This window comes from Microcaecilia unicolor, chromosome 1, assembly GCF_901765095.1.
Source record: "Microcaecilia unicolor chromosome 1, aMicUni1.1, whole genome shotgun sequence".
Classification (NCBI taxonomy): Eukaryota; Metazoa; Chordata; class Amphibia; order Gymnophiona; family Siphonopidae; genus Microcaecilia; species Microcaecilia unicolor.
Window position 1 is genome coordinate 144,799,410 of NC_044031.1, and position 13,974 is coordinate 144,813,383.

Below are 13,974 nucleotides of genomic sequence, written 5' to 3' on the forward strand. Positions count from 1 at the left end.
TCTGTTGGTGGCATATTGGAGAGAGTGTACCATTGGTGAGATGTCTTATAGACGTTTTGCCTACCAAGACAGTCGGGAAGAATTTGTTGGCCATACTAGTTGTGGTCACTGTTACTGGTGTGAATTCACCATGCAAAACTTAGATTGGAGACATCCAGAGGTGGGCTAAAGCATTATGGCAAGAATGAATACATTATGTGATTCCGATCGAGTGATCTACTTGATTCAATGTCCATGAAATAAAATTTATATTGGTTGAACATCCAGGCCCATACATTTAAGACTCAGTGAACACAAATCCCGTATTTCTAAGGAGGTACTGAGAGCCCCACTTGTAGCTCACTGGAAAGAAAAAAATAATCATACGACAAGTCGTATCCAATGGCGTCGATAAAATGCATTGAGATAGGGTGGGAGGATGGAGATTTCCAGCGTCAAGTAACTATAAAGAGCAAAGATGGATTTTTACACTGATCACAGTCCCTCCCCCCTCCCCTTGGTCTCAATGTGGAGCTTGATTGAGGCTTGTTGATTTGAATTACTTTATTTGCATAAGACTGTGATTGGGTTGTATTATGTGATTTTTAAATGTTGGTGTCCTGTAGCTGAAGCGTGCCATTTTGAAATTAATTTGTGAAGATTAAGGAAGCTATTTTCATGCACAGTGAAGGTATTGTTACTGTGTAGTAATATTTATTGGGTGGAATGTGGTTATCATTAACTAATGGCTGTTGCTTACTTTTAGGACCAAGCCCTGAAGCAGCATTTTATTGCTGTGAAACATGGCCCATGTCGGCCCCAGATTCTTGCAAAACAACAGAAGCTATGTAGTTTTGTTTGTTTATGAAGTTCAGTGTTTAAATGATCAGTGGTAAAAATACATAAATAGATACATATATAAATAAAAACCACTTAATAAGCCAGTAATGATATTGGTGAGTCAGAGGGTGCGTTCCTCATGTGAAATGAGTCACCAGTTGAGGCTTTTGGACATTTAAATTTAAGAAGCCAATTTAGCTTTGGATTGAAAGATTGATGAACTATGAATAGAGCAAAACAAGGGACACAGATATGTGTATGGAAGAGTAGCCTAATGGTTAAAGCAGCCAGCTGAGACCTAGAGTAGAGAACCAGAGGTCACAGTTTCAAATCCAACTGTAGTGGTTTGTAATTTGCTTTTCATTATTTTTCTTCTCTTTTACATTGTGAGCCTTTGAGGGACAGAAAAATATTTTCTGTGACATCCCTTACTTCCTGAAGTGACAAATTGCTCAATCGGAGCACCTTTCTGTAACCTGGATGTGCCAAGCACTAGGTCTAAATATGGGCATCCATCTTTTTGTATATGTATGTCCCTTCCCCTTTTGCAATCAGAGTTGGGCATTCATCTTTCGGCACCTCTCTAGTTCCACCCAAAACATGGCCACAGCACACCCCCTTGCCATATGGATGTATTGTAGGTTTAGACTTTCATATACTTTATCACCTCCAGTTAGTTCAAAATACTGCGACTAATTTCCAATGCAAGACGTTTCTACCACATTACACCCCTTCTAAAAGCTGCACATTGGCTTCCTATTTTGTATCAAATCTGATATAAACTGTTTCTATTGGTGTTTTAAACCCTTGCTTCAGAAGAGCCCACCTACCTCTTTTGCCACCTCATACAGTATACCCCATCTTGGCCTCAACTGATGGTCCCTAGTTACAAAGAAATTGTCCATGAGCATACCTTGCCACAGTTTAAATCAGCCCTCAAGACTTTTTTTTTATTTAATGATGCATACCACTGAGCTCCCTTCTGTTAGGATGGAAACTTCCTAGGACCCCCCCCCCCCCCCCTTGAGAAGACTTACCTATTGTTCCCCCCATCCTATCATTAATGGAGTTTAAATTAATTTCCCTCTGCTATCTGTTTCATTTTCCTTCCCCATTTTATTGATACTAGATTGTGAGCAGCCTAGATGGTTTGACTGTAAGGTGGGATAGAAAATGTGAATAAAACTTGAAACGTTTTGGGGATTTTAGCATCCATACAGTGTGGACATTTAAATGCTGGTTTTCAGATGCCAAAACAGGAATAGAGCTTCTAAAATAACCAATTTTGTCATTTTAGTATTGTTACACTGTTAACACAATGTATTTTGTTTATGTCAAGTTATGTCTCCTGTATGCTGCCATAGGTTGATTTCTTTGTAATGGTTAATTTTAAAAAATCCTATTAAATAAGGCACTTGATGAATTAATAATTAATTTATATGCTTCTTAAAAGTAAAAATAGATGGGGAAATAAAATGTTTTAAATCAATAAAATAATAATTTAGATTTATTGTGAAAACTGTCATATTTATCAACTCTGCCCAAGACAAATTTTAAATTCAGGATGTAGTCGCTTTAAAAATTGTCCTCAGTATTATTATTGTAAGTAGGGATTTATCAACCAATTTATTGTGACAATTTGTTAAGCCACTCATGATAAACACAGAAAAAATACCAAAGTTTATGACATCTTCCCTGAATGTTAATTCACTGCATACTGGTTTATTCAAATTTATTTTAAAATATATATAATTGGCTTAACTCTTAAATAAAATAGCATATCCAGTGCATTTATCCTATGGCAAAATGAATGCATTCTCCACTGACAGGACACTAATTTAGTACTCTTTTACCATTTCAGTTTGTTCTTGATGGTCATTAAGTTAACGAGATTTAGGAAAAGCTTCCAATGCATCATAGTATACTCCATCAATGCATTCTAAACAGCTTTTACTGGCCAGGTGGGAAAGCTAATACACCATAATGAGCCACATCTTTTTAGACTTAGATGTCTGTAATTAAGGAATGGAGCACTAGCTCTTCTATGTATTATTATACTTTAGTGACAGATTTAACATATGATTAACAAATCTTTCAATTTTCTAAATATACTTCAGGAAAAGAAAATCTGATCAAATTGTATCATGGTTTTATCTTACTGAGCTTGAAATAACTGGATTCATTGTTTTAATGCAAGATCTCACATGTACATAATAGTTTTTCTTGACAACTACCAGTTGTTTAGTTTTTCCATGTTATAGAAACTACAGAAAACATGAATATACTTAGCAACCTACTAGATGTCAATAGAATATGGCATTCTGGCTTACCCAGTGGTGTGCTGGAGGGGGCTCTCATGGGCTCGCGAGAGCCGTTTGTTAAGTTTTTAAGAATTTTGGGAGCCGGTTGTTAAAGTAGGCCTCCCCATGGCTACTTTAACAACTGACTCCCAAAATGTGGGCTTCGGTCCCCTGCTGAATTCTCTTTTACTTTGCTGGCAGTGATGCTGGCCCCACCAGCCAAGTAATTAGACTGCTGCTGCTCCCTGTTTCTGACTCTGAGCATCAGGCTGAGGCTTTTCATGCAAGGGCAAGAAGCTTCCATCATGCTGCTCAGAGCCAGAAACAAGCAGCAGAGAATTGTGGCAGTCCATTTATTGGTTGGTGGGGCTCGGCAAAGGTATGCCTAGCGTGCCCGCACAAGGGAGTGGAGAGAGAGGCATGTATTCCTCCCCGCTACCAAATTTCAGGGTTGGCTATGCCCGGAGAGAGAGCCCATTGTTAAAAATTTACCAGCACACCCCTGGGCTTACCCCTTTTGCCCAGCTGGTTTTACCTAAAGGAGATGAGATTTAATAAACTATACCATCTTTGTGCAGTTACAATCAAAGTGGTTTACACACTATATACAGGTGCTTATTGTGTACATGGAGCAATGGAGAGTTATCTACAACTTAACTGCCCCCACTGTCTACTCCACATCTCTCATAGTTTGTTCTGTTGCAGCAGACGTGTTCTCCATTTGTAACCCATCATGCAAATTGTCAACTGTCTTTTAAATTGTGGAGTAGTCTAATGGTTAGTGCAGTGGGCTTTGATCCTGGTAATCTGGGTTTGATTCATACTGCAGCTCCTTGTGACCTTGGGCAAGTCACTTAACCCTCTGTTGCCCCAGGTACAAAAACTTAGATTGTGAGCCCTCTAGGGACAGAGAAAGTACCTGCATGTAATGTGTACAGTGCTGTATATGTCTGGTAGCACTATAGAAATAATTAGTAGTAGTTTCTGAATTGAAAAATTACATCTGATTGGGTGTAGATGTTAGACTATAGAGAGCACATCTTAAACAATATTTACTGTGTGCTTTCCAAATGCTAACTTGTACCAGACATAATTAATTTGCATACCTGACCATGTTCATTTTACACCATTTCTTTTCAGAGAGAGCTTACATGCACTGTAGGGCTTTAGTGAAATTTGGTATGCCTACAATTTAGCATGACTTAGTATGTATCCTAAGCTTTGGAGGACAATTGTTAAACATCTTGCATTTGTTGATAAGTTTATAAATACTTATCAATAAATGCACTAATTTTCAATTTGAAAATTGGCTAAGGAAAAGATCTGCAGACACAAATGTCTACTTTTTTTTGTTGGTACTATTTTTCACTTAACGAATGCATATAGTTTTGAAACTAGGCATTGTAGCAATCCCCACGTTAACCTCAGCCCTGTGAATGTATTTGCTAAAAAAGCAGTTAAAATTACACTATTAATGGAACAATTCATATACTTTTTCCCCACACACAGGATAGGCAATTTTCAAATAGTCTCTTTGCCTAAATAAATAGACTTTTTTCTATGGATCACCTAAAATTGGGCACTGGAATAATGTGTCCTAAGCACAATTCTATAATGGTGATTACGCGTGCAACTACCATTATAGAATACTAGTAGAATACTACTAAAATTAGGCTAGAGCACTTATACCAGCCAAATGCCCCTCCCAGGTCTACACCCCCCCTTGCAGTTGTGTGCACTGGAATTTAAGTATGCAACTTATAGAATACTGACAAAGGGCAATTACGCACGTAAATGACAATTAGTGCCAATTAACTCCAATTATAGTCAGTTCTTAGTTTTCAGACCAATTAGCATCTAATTAATCTTTTAAGTTACATGCACAAATGACCTTATTCTATGTTATATAAATTTTTCTGCACTAAAGTTGAATTTTTGGGTGCACAACTTTCTAGAATTAGGGGGTTTCCCCTGAATTCTATATAGCACACTGAAAATTCCACATACAAATCAAAACGTATTCCATATAATATATACAACCTAATTGGTTAACAAGCCAATCAGCACCAATAATTGGTTTCTAACAAGCAATTAGCAGCACTATTAACACTAATTGGAATTCATGTGCACTACTCTCCAAGCATATTCTATAACATAGTCCACATAAATCCTACCATGCAGATCAGAAAAGGGAGCATGCCAAGGGGTTTGACATGAGTGTTTCTAAATTCTATGCACATGGCTACAGAATTTGGTTTTCCTCACATATTTGGACACTGGCATTTACAACAAGTTCTCCTTGGCGTAAATGGCCACATCTACCGTAACTGAGCACATCCAGGCTTTAGGCATATTCTATATATGACACCTTGGACTTTGACTTTCTTTTGAACAAAGTACCTTTCCTGTGGATTAATCTGTTCCTGTATCTTGGGCTTCTGCTATATTAACCTTTTGGCCAAACATGCTTTTTACTTCCTCAAAACTATACAACATAGACATTTGTCTCCGTTGATGGGAAGAGCTGGGTGTTGCATTCAAATTTTTTTTTGGGGGGGGGAGGGGTTGCAGGTCACAGCTGGCCAGACAATCCTACTCTGCTGAGAGGTGTGCTATCACTAACAAGTCCTGCTGTAACTTGGGATTCTTCTATATTATCCTTTTGGCCAAACATGATTTTTACTTCCTCAAAAGTATCCAACATAGAAATTTGTGTCCGTTGATGGGAAGAGCTGGGTGTTGCATTCAGTCATGGGCTGACTGACAGTGAACTGAGCCCCTCACCACCTACCAATAAAGGAAGAAGCTAGGGGAAAGTGGGTCCCCTACTGTCGTGGACCCTGGGTGCTGCCCTATTATCTCAATGGTAAGTCTTCCCATGGAGTAATGTGGTTACTGTGTCTCCCAGGTATATGGAACTCATCTATGGTTGGGTGTGTCATAATGAAGTCTTGTGCTTATATGTTTGCAAAGTGTGGGGGTGAATGGGAGAGGGAGTTGCTGTTGGTGGAATGTGATAGATGTCTAACAGAATTGTTTTTCAAGGCCATTAGATACTGGTACTTTAACCCTCTGACCTGAACAGATACTTTTTATCAATGAACATTTTTACTACAATGTTCATCTCTCCAGTCTTTGGTATCTGTAGTCAACCTCTCACTCTTTCTCTTTCCACTTTTGTGTTTTACCATGGGGCGTTTGAGTTCTCCACTTAGGCGGATTCTTCTGGACATATACCCTTGAACCTAAATTTATGGAATACTAGCACTTGTGTTTGTAAGTGTACCCATACCCATAAAAGTGCACCTAAGCACTATTCTGTAACAGAGACATATGTATAGACAAAGCATGGGCTGGGCCCCCACTTACATGTGTAACTTACAAAGTTATATGAATCCATGCCACATTTACACGCCTACTGTTACCACCAGGTCTATCATTGGTGTAACTGTGAGAACTTAAATATTAGGTAGGCTGATACCAGGTTAATCTAATATTTTATACTGAAACCTGGGTGCCCAGATGCTGTAATAGAATAGGCTGCCTACCATAAGCCCTTAAGACATCTAAATGGAGGTGCTGAGTTACCCCCTAGTGCTCAGTAAGAGCTTAGAAACAGTTGTCACAAGTTGCTGTATACTTGATGCCATCTACAGTAGGCACTTAAAGGTCTTTTATAAGGCTTATTTGATATAATGCTTTTAGGTATCTTCAATTTGGAATCTTATTTAGAAAAAATGGAAACCAACGATTAGCCTTATTTTGCATGTTACTAAAAAAGCCAAGAAACATGGTATAAATTTAGTTATATGCTATGCCTATTATCCTATTTGGAGCTCATTATTTTCCAAATAAATAACATAAGAAATGTGCATAGATCCATAACAAAAATGGGCACTATAGACTAGTTTGATTTAAGTCTGAAATTATCATTTCTTGAAATACATGGAGGCGTATTTTCAAAGCACTTAAACATACAAAGTTGCATGGTTATCAAAGAAAGTCTCAGTTAGTGTGATATCAATTCATCATAATGTTTTATTTAGGCTTGACAAGATAGCAATAAAAAAAGGCAAGGGATAACAATACATTTCCAAGCTAAGAATTGCAACTTGATGTAATAGTTTAATCTCTTCTTCAGGGATCAAATTAATCTCAAGCTGTACTTCTCTCCAGAATTCCATATCTCTTATCATAATAGAATAGTACAGGTTCCATCTTGCAGCACTAAAAATACAATTTTATTTGATAAAGTATTGAGGATGTATTACCACCAGTGAACTGATAGTAACTGAAAAAGTTTAGTTATATTTTGGATTTACTGAGTCTTTTATGTATTTCAGTTTTAAATGGGTGAATTAAGGGCTCATTTTGCAAAGCCATGCTTGCAATTCTGGCATGACAAATGTGAGGAAGCCCATTCAATTCCTGTGGGCTTCGTCACATTTGCTGCACCTGAATTGATAGCACAGATTTGTAAAAGGAGCCCTAAATTTGCTACAATTGATTTCTAAGTTAGTATAGTTATTTTCCCAAGGAAACCAAAAATACATCATTTGGCATGTTCTTTTTGGACTAACATCTTTCTGCTCATTTTCTTTAGTTTAAAATGAAAGAATATTACTTCCTTTCTAGTAAGTCATCATGCATGATGTGCAAGTATTAATTCTAATGGATCTGGGTTGCACTCAGTGGCGTAGCCAAGGGTGGGCTTGGGTGGGCCCAGGTCCACCCACTTTGGGCTCAGGCCCACCCAGTACCAGCATAGCTATAATGTGGCTGGCAGGGATCCCCAAGCCCCACCAGCCGAAAACTCCCAACAACTGTCCCTCCTGCATACCTTGTAAATAGCAGATCTTCGCCTGCAGTGAGCAGTGACTGATGCATACTGCTCGCACCGGCCCCACAGCCTTCGCTCTGATGTATTCTTGCCTAGGTGGAAACAGGAAGTTGCATCAGAGGGAAGAGTATGGAGCCAACATCAGCAGTGTGTATTAGTTGCTGCCCGTTGCCGATGAAAATCTGCTATTTAAAAGGTATGCGGGAAAGGGAGGATATTTGAGAGACCTTGGGGCTTATTTTCGAACGCTAGAAGCGCACAAAAAGCGACACAAACGGCACATGGACGTTCCCATGGATGAAAGACGCCCAAAGCCAATAATCGAAAGGGGGCCGTAAGGACACGCCTAATGCAAAAACGCCCATCTACGGCCGGCGACATAGGGGGTGTGTCGTGGGCGTGTTATGGGCGGTGTTACGCGTTGGGCGTCCGTACCATATTACGGCTTGCGAAATGGTTTAGTATGTGCCAGAACATGGGCGTTCCTCGGTAGACCTCATATAAAAGCGACCAGCGGAAGGGGGAAATTGTCTATAGACCAAGTAGCGATTTTGTGTAGTTGGAGAGTGGTGACATATTTGTTGAGAGAGAAAGCTGAATCGTTGTTTGGAGAGAAAGCGGAGTACCTGTTACCTTTGCGTGTGTGCCCTAGTCCGAACCTCTTTACCCTCACCTACCTGTTTTGTGTTTTACCCTTTCATCCTTCCCTACCCCTTCTAGCCCCCAAACTCCTTCCCCTCACCCTATCCCTCTCCATTCAATGTTCCCACGTGCATACGTCATTCCCTTACCTGTTTGGAGTCTCTGTTTGTCCTGTGTACTGCTGCAGCGTGTGTTTGGCAGTGAGTGGCTAGAGGGTGTGGTCGGAGAGTGCTTGCAAGTGCAGTGTGGTTGTGGTGGTGGGAGTGAGCTTATAGGCAATGGACGCACTAAATGCACTGGCGATGCACATGGTGGAAAAAGAGATGCCCCCCGTAGGGGATACTCACGTCCCAGGGTGTTCAGGCCCCGCACCACTTTCCTTGACCTCACTGACCTCCAGTGTATCACTAGGTACAGGTTTGATAAGGCAGCCATTCAGCACCTGTGTGACCAGCTCCAACCACTCCTGCAGGCCCGGACCCATAGGAACAACCCCATCCCCGTGCACCTAAAACTCACTGTCGCTCTCTCTGTTCTGGCCACTGGGAGTTTCCAGTCTGTGCTTGCTGTCAACACGGGGCTCACCCAGGCTTCCATTTCCAACTGCCTTACCCACTTCCTTGATGCCTTCCTTACCCACACCTCTGACTACATCACCTTCCCCACCCCCCCCCCCCCAGGCCCTGCACAACAACATGGCTGCCTTCTATGCTGTAGCTAGATTCCCCTCGGTCATAGGTGTGATTGATTGCACACACGTCGCACTCAGACCCCCCCCCCCCCCGGGCACACGAAGCCACCTACAGAAACAGGAAGGCATTTCATTCAATGAACATGCAAGTTGTGTGTGATGCCCAGGGGGAGATATTAGACGTGTGTGCCAGGTACCCAAAATGTGGCCAAGATCTTCGTGGCCTGCTGCATGCTCCATAATTTGGCCCTGCGCAGACGACAGCCCCTCCCAGAGGAGCCACAGCCACCAGAGCAGCAGGCCCCAGAGGAAGAGGATGAGGAGCCCCCTCCACCTCCCGCCCACAGAGCAGAGCAGACCGCACACCAGCTGGGGGTCAGAGCAAGGCAACGACTCATAGAGACAAGTTTTGTGTGAGAGTAAGTTGAAATTTATTCATAGCAATCACATATGTGTACACCATCACCCCTCCACCACCATCAGCCCCTCTCCCCCATGTCCCATCACTTTCCACGACCCCTCCCCTGGGCTCTTCCCTTCCCCTTGCCCCGTCCCCTCCTACCCCTCCCACCATGTTCGGTTGCAGCTGGTGCTGCAGGGGAAGTCTTTTCAGAGTGCTCTGATGAGGAGCTGCTCTCACTGTCCTGAGTATGCAGATGGCAGCCTGCTTCCTCAGCTGCCCTTTCAAAGGCAGGCCACCTTGTAGTGCTGCCCTCCAACCTGGCCACAGGACCCAGAATGGGAGCTGGTCTGGTGGGTGGTGCAGCAGTGGCTGGGGAGGCGGATGACCTCAAGGTCCTCCGTTTAGCCGCTGGTTGCTGGCCACTAGAGGACGTTGAGGCCAGTTCCTGGTGCTGCAGCACGGCTGGAGTAGGTGGTGTCAGGTCACGGCGCAGGCCCTCGATGCTATGCTCCAGCTGTTGGAGTTGCTGGAGCATAGCATGTTGGCCCTCTACCGCCTCCCGCTGCACCTGGAGCGCCTCCCGCTGCACCTGGAGCATCTCCCGCTGCACCTGGAGCACCTCCCGCTGCACCTGGAGCTTCTCCTGCTGCACCTGGAGCTTCTCCCGCCGGTGTTCATGCAGCTCCACATTGTGGCGCAGCAACTGAGTTGTCACACGCATCAGTTGCCTCCTGTGGCTCGATAGCCTCTGGCGAGGAGGTGACCCCCTTTCTCCATCCTCTTCATTATCAGCAAAGGCTGCAGCTGGTGTAGCTGCAGGTATTCGCTCTGCTGCTGCTGCTGCAGGTGATGGAAGTGATGGAGGTGATGGAAGTGGAGGTAGCGCCTCTTCGTCTTCTGCTGCTGCTGCTGCTGCTGCTGCAGTTCTTTGCTGGGCCTGTAGCCCACTAGGCCCAGCCTCATCTGAGTGGCTGTCATCACCTGCATAGCAAAAGGGGGAGGAAGTGTGTTGGTGAAAATATCCCACTGTTGTTTTTCAGCATTCGTATACATGGCCCCACTCTTGAAGACCCAGCAAGGAGATGGTGAGGAATAGGATTGGCAGGCAAGCCACAGATGTGATTGTACATGGGACAGAGCTGGAGACCAGGACAGGAGAGACTGATGTGAAAGGCAGAGGTGCTGGAGGAAAACCCAAGAGAAGGACAGCAATCACCAACTCTGAGGATGTCCTTCCACATCCTTTTTGTTTTTGTTGGGTTTTTTGTAACTGAAGGACATATGTGCATGTCTTCTTTTACTACTGACTTCCTAGACTGGCTACAACTGGTGTATGAACCACGTTGCTGGCTACAGCACAGAGGTGTGGGAAGGATATATGCAGAGTTTGGAAATGGTAAAAGAGGAGGGAGTGGGGAAGGGCCCCACAGCTGTGACACAGTGCCAACCTACACATTACTACTAATCCTTTAGGCATATGCAGCACTGTACATGTGAACATGAAGAGACAGTCCCTGCACAATAGAGCTTACATTCTAATTAAGTCACACAGACAGACAGGGCAACTAAGAGCGAAGGGAATTACTAAGGTGGGGATAGTGAGTAAGGGTCTTGAGCAAGTGAGTAGTGGTTAGGAGTTCAAAGCAGCATCATAAAGGTGGCCTTTTAGGCTAGGTTTGAAGACAGTCAGATACACACATTGCTGACACTACTCCCCCCACCTCCCTCCTCCTGTCCCCCAATTGTGTAAAACAGAGTGTAGTGCAGCAGCACAACAGATACCCCAGCTTCATAAGGGTCAACCTACCTGTGCCCTCAGGCTGTGCTGATGTGTCAAGGGTCCCAGGGACGCCATGAATGCCCTCCTGGGGTAACAGGCGGTGAACAATCCGCTCCAGGGGTGTCAGGTTTGCGGTGTCATGTGCTGGGGGGTTCCCACCAGCCTTCTGTCTCACATCCCGTCTCAGCCTGCGCCACTTACGTTTGCAGTCTTCCACATCTCTGCCACTGTGGAAGACTGCATTCAGGTGGTCCCGGACCGCCTCCCATTCCCGCTGCTTGGTAGTAGCAGCGAGTCTCTGGCCTGTGGGAGCAAACAGAAATGTGTGTCTTCTGTCTATCTCCTGCACCAGGAGCTCGATTTCGGCATCGCTAAAATTACCCTTGCGGGTCGGAGGCAGCCTCGGTGCCATTGTAACAAAGCGATTCGAAAATCCGGAGAAAAACGCCTAAATACTCGCCAGACACGCCCATGTTGAAGGGGGAATGGGCGGCCTTGAGATAGGCGTTGATTGTTTGATTATGGACAAAATCCCTACACGTACCCAGCTCATCCAGCGATTTGGGCGTCCGTGATTACGATTATGGGCGGAGTACTATGAGCGTCCCCAGCTGCACTGTGTTGTGGGCACGATTCTGATTATGGGTGGAGCCGTATGGGCGTCCTCACCTACATTCCTTTTAGTGCTGGCCTTTTAAACGGGCTGTTTGCTTGCACTTTACCGATTGTTCTTTACATTGGGGGGGGGGGTGTATGCGTTTAAACACCTGTTTGTTTGTACGGTTTGTATTTTTCGTGTCATCTGCTGGGGGGTTGGCCTCGCCCCCTCTGTTTGCAGTGTTCCACATCCCTTGAACTCCATTTCCGCATCAGTGACATTTCCGTTGCAGGTGGGTGCTTGCTTAGAATCTTGCCACACAAGTTTAAGGTAAGCTAATAGTTCTTAGCCACTTGTTCAAGGGATGCCCATTCTCTGGATGTGCTTTGCATTCAACTGTTACTTCTATTTTCACCAGGTTTGCTAGTGGATGCTGTGCAGCGGAGGACGTTGAGGGCCCTTATTGGTGCTGCTTCACGGCTGTACTGTGTGGTGTTCCTGTTGGAGTTGCTGGACCACATCATGTTGGGCCTGTGGGACTCCCCGGTAGGTTCCACACTTTATGTGCTGCACCCCAGTCCCCATTTATGAAGTGCTCACCCATTGTGAAGGTTGCTGGGAGGGGGGGAGGGGAAGAATATATGCAATGAATGCCTTTTCCACATTATTGAACACACTCCTATAATTCTCCATAGTTATGGAAGTGAAGCATTTCTAACTTTTAGTCTGCAAACGAATTGCATGGTGGCCACAGGTACCTGCCTACTGAGCCCTTCAGTCATGGTGACGGTGAGGGTGTGTGATTACAGTTCCTAATCCAAATTACCTGCAGCTGCCTGCAGCCTGGTGGCTAGCATGGCGTAGTGGTTACAGCACCAGTCTTGTAACCCACAGGTTGCCAGTTCAAATCCCAGCTGCTCTGTGTGAACTTGGCCAAGTGACATTACTGTCCATTGTGTCATGACAAAACTTAACACCCTCCTGGGACTGAGACAGATCCAGAGTGCCTGAATGTAACACACCCTTGAGCTACTACTGAAAAAGGGGTGACCAAACTCAATGTAAATAAGCACATATATATTTGGGTGCCCTTCTGTACCTGTTGTATTATATTGCAATTGTGCTGATATAAATATCCATCAAATACTGTGACTATTGTTTTCCCTTTTCTCCTCAGCACTATATACCATTGTTGAAGGATTGGAATGTGAAAACATGACCCAGCTGCTTGTAGCTCCTTGGTGGCACCACCAATGTGGTGTGGTTGTGGGTAAGGGTGTCTGGTGATCAGAGAGCAAACATCGTCTATGTGCTACCTAGGGTTATCTGCAAGTTTCTACTTGGCAGATCACTAGTGCCAGACAACAAATCTATTATTTACAGCACTCTGTGCTGTAGGGCTCTATGGTAAGGGGGAGGGAGGGAGAGAGGCTGGATGGCCATTTGTGTGCCTCAAGAGTAATGGCCACAGCCCCTCTCCCCCCCCCCCCCCCCCGCACATACAGCCATGCAGGATGGAATGAACAGGTGGCCTTCTTTATGGGCACAATTATCACATATTTCTCTTTCACACTTCACAGTTCATGCAATGCAATGCATATTGGCTCCTCTCACATCAACACCAGCATTTGATAATATGTAATGCACAACCTACAGACACACACACCCTGTTATATGCAGTAGAAAACACATATATTTATTTAAACATGGAGACACAAATCCCCCAACCCTACAAATCCCCCCCAAAAAGTACAAATCCCCCCAAAATGTACAAATCCCCCCCATCCCTACAAATCCCCCCAAAACGTACAAATCCCCTAACCCTACAAATCCCCCCCCAAAACCCTACAAAGTCTTTCACCGGTGGCCATGCCCCAAGTGTAGTGCCCTTTGTAGCAGGG

General features: G+C 44.1%; 1 protein-coding gene across 1 annotated transcript; it reads right to left on the reverse strand.

Moving 5' to 3' along the window:
* Nucleotides 1–277: 277 nt before the first annotated feature.
* LOC115470288 (nuclear apoptosis-inducing factor 1-like) lies at nt 278–11,887 on the reverse strand. The gene is made up of 3 exons (XM_030203349.1): nt 11,503–11,887; nt 9,933–10,676; nt 278–342 (listed from the first exon to the last, which is right to left on the reverse strand). Exons 1-3 carry the CDS (start codon nt 11,885–11,887, stop codon nt 278–280), a joined length of 1,194 nt encoding a protein of 397 aa, XP_030059209.1.
* Between the last annotated feature and the right edge of the window lie 2,087 nt (nt 11,888–13,974).